This window comes from Bubalus kerabau, chromosome 5 (assembly GCF_029407905.1).
Source record: "Bubalus kerabau isolate K-KA32 ecotype Philippines breed swamp buffalo chromosome 5, PCC_UOA_SB_1v2, whole genome shotgun sequence".
NCBI classification, from domain to species: Eukaryota; Metazoa; Chordata; class Mammalia; order Artiodactyla; family Bovidae; genus Bubalus; species Bubalus kerabau.
In genome coordinates, this window is record NC_073628.1 from 99,848,993 (window position 1) to 99,857,018 (window position 8,026).

The following is an 8,026-nucleotide window of genomic DNA, read 5'->3' on the forward strand; positions in this document are numbered from 1 at the left end:
GGATCTCAAAGGTTCAGACATGACTGAACACAATCATCTTTACGAACAGTGTAGGCCACACAAAACACATCAGTGGCTCCTAGTTTGTGGCCTCTGGTTTAATATCTTTCTTTCCCTTTTGGCTCTCTACTCCAGAGGAATGCAAGCCTGTGGGTCTGCTTTGCTCACCACAGTGTTTGGATTCAACAAAGGGAAAACTAAAAATAGAAGGTGGATCCACTCTCCCAGTAGAGCATCAGGTTCAGAAAGAATACACTGGCAAGGAGGCGGCATTCTGTCACTCCCCGCCTCTTTTTGGATTGCCGGCTGGAAATGTCACCATTTCCCTTTAAGCCCACTCCCAGTTGACCCCCGCAAGCCTCCTTGATCTCTGCCCTGAAGTCATCACAATGGCCAGATGGGTTCTGGCCAGGGCGGGGCCCTCTGTGACATCACCAAGGGCCCAGCCCTGCCTGGTCCTCAGTCTCCAGATGCCAGGGCAGACAAGCGCACCAGAGCCAGTTCCTCTCTGTTCACCATGCGGTCTGTAATGTGGTTCCTTTTCTGGTCTGTATGTGTCTCCTCTTTCTGTGCTTTTGTGTTTTACTGTCTGAGAGATGACACCATAGAACTCCCCGGGAAGGTGCCCTGCAGAAGGCACTTTCAAATTCAGCAGAATCTACCAGAGCATGACCGAGGCTGGCTTGGGAGCAAGTTGCATTGGCTTTTTCTCCTTGCTGTGCTGTTTATGATACAGAAGTTTCCAGGAGACAGTGACGAGACTACTGTGCAGACTCTTCCTGCTCTCCAAGAGCCTTCACTTGGCTCTTCGGGAAAGAAAAATAAAAAGGCTTCCCCCAACAAAGACTATACGGTCGATACCTTAGACCAGCTTGAGATGGACCTTGAGAAATTGGTGTCCAGGGCGCGGAATCTGAAACTCACCATGGCAACTGGCAGTAACTTCAGTCTTCCCAGTTTCGAGGTACCTGCTGACACAAATAACATTACAATATATGAGCTATGGGGCAACGAAGACGTCGATGAAGATTCCGAGTAAATACGTGTATCAAAGTAGAAGAGGAAAAGTTGAGTGTGGATAAAGTGTATCCAAACTAATAAAACTATTCCGAAGCAAAAGCAAAAAAAAAAAACAAAAACAAAAAACACAAGATGGAAGCCTAAGCCTCAGGTGGTTGTCGCTATATCTATATTCTTGGGCTTCCCTAGTGGCTCAGCTGGTAAGGAATCTGCCTGCAATGCAGGAGACCTGGGTTCGATCCTTGGGTTGGGAATATCCACTGGAGAAGGGAACAGCTACCTACTCCAGTGTCTGGCCTGGAGAATTAGTCCATGGTGCTGCAAAGAGTCCAACACGACTAAGCGACTCTCACTTTATTTCACTTAAGAAAGGGGAAATCGCTTCTGACCAATGGTCAGATGCCTTAACCTGGATCTCTATTCTCCAAGCCTGATTCCCACTTCCCTTCACATTTCAGCTCAAACCACCTTCTTTCATGTCCTTGTACACAACCAGCTCCTTTGGCCTCGGGGTCTTTGCACCTGCTAATATCTTTGCCAGGAATGCTCTCCAACTCCATACACCATCTTTAGTTCCTTTTAAAAAAAATATTTAACTTTTGGCTGTGCTGGATCTTCATTGCTGTGCAAGGACTTTCTTTATTTGCAGTGAGCAAGGTTCTCTAGTTCCTGGCAGTGCTCAGGCTTCTCACTGCAGTGGCTTCTCTTGGGGACCACAGGCTCTAGGTGTTTGGGCTTCAGTAGTTGCTGCAAGTGGGCTCAGTAGCTGCTGCTTGCAGGCTCTAGAGCACTAGCTCAGTAGTTGTGGCAACAGGCCTAGTTGCTCCACAGCATGTAGGATCTTCCTGGACCAGGGATCAAACCCCTGTCTCCTGCACTGGGGGGAGGATTCTTAACCACCAGACCACCAGGAAAGCCCTGCTACTGCTAAGTCGCTTCAGTCGTGTCCAACTCTGTGGGACCCCCATAGACAGTAGCCTACTAGGCTCCTCTGTCCCTGGGATTCTCCAGGCAAGAATACTGGAATGGCTTGCCATTTCCTTCTCCAATGCATAAAAGTGAAAAGTGAAAGTGAAATCGCTCAGTCATGCCCGACTCTTAGCAACCCCATGGGCTGGAGCCTACCAGACTCCTCCATCCATGGGATTTTCCAGACAAGAGTACTGGAGTGGGGTGCCATTGCCTTCTCTGAGGAAAGCCCTAGCTATTTCCTATTCATCTTTAAATCATAGTTACAATGTCACTTCCTGAGAAAAGACTTCCCTGAACCCTAGATTAGATCGGATCCTCTTTATCACACTCTGGTCCTTACTTTCACATCACTTATCCCAATTCGTTATTATGTATTTGAGTAATTCTTCCACACTGTCTGTCTACCTTCCTGCCCCACGAGCGCAGGGATTGTGATCTTGTTTCCAACCTCACCTTGTAGCCCAACATCCAACTCAGGGCCTCATCTAAAAAGGTGCTCAATGAGTATTTGATGATTTCATGTAACAAAAGTGTTGCTACTGGTAACATCCTCTATTTACATGATAGTAAAACTCTAATAGAAAAAGTGGGCAAAGGATAGCAGGCAATTCGATAAGGAGAGATACAAATAGCCAGTTTTATTTGTAATAAGAGAAATGCATATTAAAATACAGCGAAATTCCGAACTTCCATGATAGTCCAGTGGCTAAGACTCTGTGCTCCCAATGCAGTGGGCTCGGGTTCCATTCCTAGCCAGGGTACTAGACCCCCCCATGCTGCAACTAAGACTTGGTGAAGCCAAATCAACAACAACAACAAAATACAGCAAAATACCATTTCAACATGCCCATTTAACAAGCTTTTTAAAAAGTAATAGTAACATCTACAGATTCAATGTAATCTCTATCAAAATCCTAACAATGTTTTTTGCAATAACAGAAAATTCATCCTAAAATTCATATGGAATCTCAAAGGACTCAGAAGAGCCAAAAAAAATCTTGAAAAAGAACAGATTTGGAGGCCTCACACTTCCTGATTGTAAAACTTCCTATAAAGCTACAGGAATCAAAACAGTATGGTACCATCAAAAGACAGGAGCTTCCCAGGTGGCACTAGTGGTAAAGAACTTCCCTGCCAATGGATCCCCTGGAGGAGGGCATGGCAACCCACTCTGGCATTCTTGCGTGGAGAATCCCATGGACAGAGGACCCTGGTGGGCTACAGTCTGTGAGGTTGCAAAAGAGTTGGACATGACTAAACAACTGAGCATACACTATATCTTTTTGATGTTTTGAAACACAGTTTACAGCCTAGACCTATTCTGAGAGTTCTGACAGCTTTCCTAAGTGGGGCTGTTAGATGACAAAAGAAAAAAATATGTATACTAATAGCCTTAGGCTGTTACTGAAGCAAATTTAAAATCCTACTGCCATGGAATTTGCAAGAGTGGACATACAAAGATTTAGTGTTTTTAGTCTAGACTCTTTGGAAGCATCTGAAAGTCTGTGCATAATCATTAACTTTTATTATGCATGTATCAGGCTTTATTGCAGAAATAATGTAATCATTTGCTAGCTCTCCACTAGCTCTCACTCCTGGAGGCAGGAAGGTATGTGGGGAGCACTTGTATTTCAGAGAGATTTTCCTCCAGCATTTTCCAGTCTTTACACCCAGGGAAAGGTCATAAAATTGATATCCGGCACCAAATCATTTTTACAGTTGGAAACAAACTCACTTGGTTGTGAAACAACCAAAGCTACTGTATCCTCATGTGAGGACTAGATCAAAACCACAGGAAATCTCAGCACCCCATTTGCTCCCAGGGTTTTCAGTTATTTTTTAGGCCGCAATGTCAGCCAGCAGAGTTTATTTCTCTGTCTTTTGTGCTCAAGAGCTGCTGACATGCATTTGGGTATAACTTGGAAGACCCTCCACTTCCTGGTTCCCCTAAGCCTTTTGCCCCAGGGATATTGGAACCCTGTTTCTTTCCCCGATATACAAATCCATGTAATTGAAAAGGTTGCCTCAGCTATAGCAGAAGCTTATCAACAACACCCAAAGTGAGAGTCTAATTTACTTTCTTCATACACACAATCAGTTGTTCAGTTCCAATTGATACAATCAAATATTTTATTGCTAATCTAATATTAAGGGAGGAAAATTATCCCTTTCCTTCTACTCTTCTGTGCTCTCTCAGCTGGGACTCTATCAAAAGCTTAACAGGAGAAAAGCACACAAATTTATTAAATACAAGTTGTATGAGATACAGGAACCATCATAAGGAAAGGAAGACCTGAAGAAACAGTTAAACTTCAGTGTTTTTTTATACTCAGTTTGATTAAGAGTGGAAAATTGTGGGGAAATGTAATAGAAAAAAAGAGTATGAGCCCAGGGTAGTGAACTAGGGGAACTTAGCAAAGCCTGTTCTTCCAGGTTCCTCTCAGCATCCCTCTATCACTGGAGTGGAAAAGGCTCCTTTTCTCCAGGCACAGGGAGGGGACCTCTCACATGCGGGTCTTATGACCTGCTTCATGGGAAAGTCAGAGTCCTTCTGGCACCTGTCATTTCTCAAATCTTTTTATTTAAAAATATTCAATATGCCAGGGACCTCACTGGAGGTCCAGTGGTTAGAAATTTGCCTTTCCAATGCAGGGGACATGGCTTCAATCCTTGGTTGGTTGGAGAACTAAGATCCCACACGACAGGGAGCAACTAAGCCATGAACCACAACCAGAGAAAACCCTCGTGCGCCACAGAGAAGACTCAGTGTAGCCAAAATAAATAAAAACATTCAATATGTTGAGGCACTGTATTTTGGAGTAGGCCCCGAACCCTGTCAGGACAATGTCCTCTCTATTGCATGATCAATACTCATAAACCTGTGGGTTTATTTCTGAGCTCTGTTCCTTTGTTGTTGTTCAGTCATTAAGTCATGTCTGACTCTTTGTGACCCTATGGACTGCAGCACGCCAGGCTGCCCTGTCCTTCACTAGCGCCCAGAGTTTGCTCAAATTCATGTTCATTGAGTAGATGATGCCATCCAACCATCTCATCCTCTGTTGCCCACTTCTCCTCCTGCCCTCAATCTTTACCAGCATCAGGGTCTTTTCCAACGAGTTGGCTCTTCACATCAGTGGCCAAAGTACTGGAGCTTCAGCTTCAGCATCAGTCCTTCCAATGAATATTCAGGGTTGATTTCCTTTAGGGTTGACGAGTTTGATCTCCTTGTAGTCTGAGAGACTTTCAAGAGTCTTCTCCAGCACCACAATTAGAAAGCTTCAATTCTCCGGCACTTAGCCTTCTTTATGGTCCAACTTTCACATCTGCACATGACTACTGGAAAATCATAGCTTTGACTATATGGACCTTTGTCAGCAAAGTGATATCTCTGCTTTTTAATACACTGTCTAGCGTTGTCATAGCTTTGTCCTTTAGTTTGCTTGTTTCTGAGTTAATATGCCACATCTTAACTCCTGTACATTTATAATAAGTCCTGACATTTAGAAGGACAAACCCACAAAATTTCCACCTTGCCCTGTTTCTTGAAAATGGTCTTAACTAGTTTTGGCCATTTGTTATTCCACCTATACTCCAGAATAAGCTTGTCAATTTCTCAAAAAATCCTTCTGGCGCTTTTGATTGGTGTTGCATTGGACTTATTTATTATTTTTAAAGATTTCTTTCTTTATTTAATTTGGGGGGCTGTGGTGGGTCTTCATTGCTGTGCCCGGGCTTTCTCTAGTTGCAGTGAGTGGGGGCTACTCTTCATTTCTGTGTGTGGGCTTCTCATTGCGGTGGCTTCTCTTGTCGTGGAGCTTGGACTCTAGGTGTGTGGGCTTCAGACGTTGCAGGGTGTGGGCTCAGTAGTTGTGGGGCACTGAGTTAATTGCTCCGAGGCCAGTTGAACAACAACAACAACAATTCTATTTACTATTACAAATAATGCTGTAATGAACATCCTTGGACCATATGTTTTTGTGCATTTGTATAGGTACACCTGTAGGATAAATAGGAAAAGTTCTAGTTGTGAACACCATTGTCTAGCCCCCCAAAACCCTTTCCCTGAATCACCTTTCCCTTCACTGCAGAAGACCTAAGAGGATTGTGTTTTACTCCATCAAGACCTTTCAGGACACATGGCTCTTCGTAGCTCCTTCCCTCCTGGGCAAGATGATGAACCAGGGGGACAGAGGGCAGCCAGCCAGCCTTCTGGCACTTTTCCCATGGACCCATTGGTTCTTCTTGGCCCATCTTAGCCCCACAGACTTTGGACCTGATTATTCATCTAGACTCACAGTGCCTTCTGCCCCTTCCTCCTCCATGGCCTGCCTACTTGGGTGCCTGGTACCTGTGAGGTTCTCCCCACCTTCAAGGATGTCCTGGGTCTTTGACTTGGCTCCATGGTATCTGCTAGCTCTTCCTTTTACCAAAGGATTCTCAAAGTCCTGCTCTGGGCCTCCTGGATCTGTTATATTTGTTTTTTCTTCCTGTAATAACTGATGTCCCCCTACTCCTTGGTCTGTTTGATCCTATCTCCTTACCTTCAAAGGGGATCAAAATATGCCACCCTCAAACAGGCACTTTGGCACAGGTTTATTTGGGGCCAAAGGAAACTGAGAAAAAGTAGCCACAGGAAGGGCTCTATGTGCTCTCACTATTTGCCTAAAAGCAAGGTGTAAACTCCCCTTGCCAGGTTGTCCCCTACCCTTCTCCCATGCTAGGCCAACCCTTATCACCAGAGATAGACAGTACTGAAGTGAGTCTGCACAAACAAGCCTTACTAGACGACCTTTGCCTGCCACTAGTTCTACCCATATATTTGTTGTTGCTTAGTTGTGTCTGACTCTACGCGACCCCATGTACCATAGCCCTCCAGGCTCCTCTGTCCATGGGGTTCTCCCAGAAAGAATACTGCAGTGGATTGCCCCTTCCTTCTCCAGGGGCTCTTTCCAGACCAGGGATTGAACTCATGTCTCCTGCACTGACAGGCGGATTCTTTACCACTGAGCCACAACGGAAGCCCCCATATATTTACCTCTCTGCAATTTACTGGCCCTAGAAGGAACTGGGGTTCCTTTGTCCTGGTATATGTCTCCACTATATATTGTTGCTGTTGTTCAGTCGCCCAGCTGTGTCCGACTCTTTGTGACCCCATGGACTGCAGCATGCCAGGCCTCTCTGTCCTTCACCATCTCCTGAAGTTTGCCTAAATTCATGTCCACTACATTGGTGATGCCATCCAGTCATCTCATCCTCTGGCACCCTCTTCTTCTTCTGCCCTCAATCTTTCCCAGCATCAGGGACTTTTCCAATGAGTCAGCTGTTTGCATCAGATGACCAAAATACTGGAGTTTCAACTTTAGCATCAGTCCTTCCAATGAGTATTCAGGGTTGATTTCCCATAAGATTGACTGGTTTGATCTCATTGCTATTCAAAGGACTCTCAGAAGTCTTCTCCAGCACCATAGTTCGAAGGCATCAATTCTTCAGTGCTCTGCCTTCTTCATGGTCCAGCTCTCACAACCGCATGTGAACACCGCGAAGACCACAGCCTTGACAATGCGGACCTCTGTTGGCAGGGTAATGTCTGTTTTTCAACACACTGCCTAGGTTTGTCATAGCTTTCCTGCCAAGAAGCAAACGTCTTCTGATTTCATGGCTGCAGTCACCATCCGCAGTGATTTTAGAACCCCAAATGAGGAAATCTGTCACTACGTCCACCTTTTCCTCCTCTATTTGTCATGCTGCCCTTTGTTAAAGTGGTATTTAAGCCCCCAAGTTTAGCCATTTCTTTGGGGTTTCAATTATTTTCCCTACGAGTCTGTCTTTTGTCAACTTAATTCACACACTCTAGTCACAGAAACTAAAGGGTGGAGGACAACTTTTCCCTCCCCTACATGTTCCATGCCCCACTCTCGTCCACAAGCCAGTGCTGACTGAGCACCCACAGATTATGCTTAACTATCCAATATATTCTCTACCCTCCAGCCAGGGCAATCTCTGCAAGTGAAAATCAGATCATGTTACTTTCTTT

At 45.0% G+C, this 8,026-nt stretch overlaps 1 protein-coding gene across 1 annotated transcript; it reads left to right on the forward strand.

Moving 5' to 3' along the window:
- Nucleotides 1-484: 484 nt before the first annotated feature.
- LOC129654001 (protein FAM209-like) lies at nt 485-1,039 on the forward strand. The gene has a single exon (XM_055583601.1). It carries the CDS (start codon nt 518-520, stop codon nt 1,037-1,039), a length of 522 nt encoding a protein of 173 aa, XP_055439576.1. The 5' UTR covers nt 485-517.
- The last annotated feature ends 6,987 nt before the right edge of the window (nt 1,040-8,026 follow it).

What these genes read in the sequence shown, in the direction of transcription:
- LOC129654001 (XM_055583601.1), top strand. Translation starts at nt 518, where the DNA reads ATGCGGTCTGTAATGTGGTTCCTTTTCTGGTCTGTATGTGTCTCCTCT.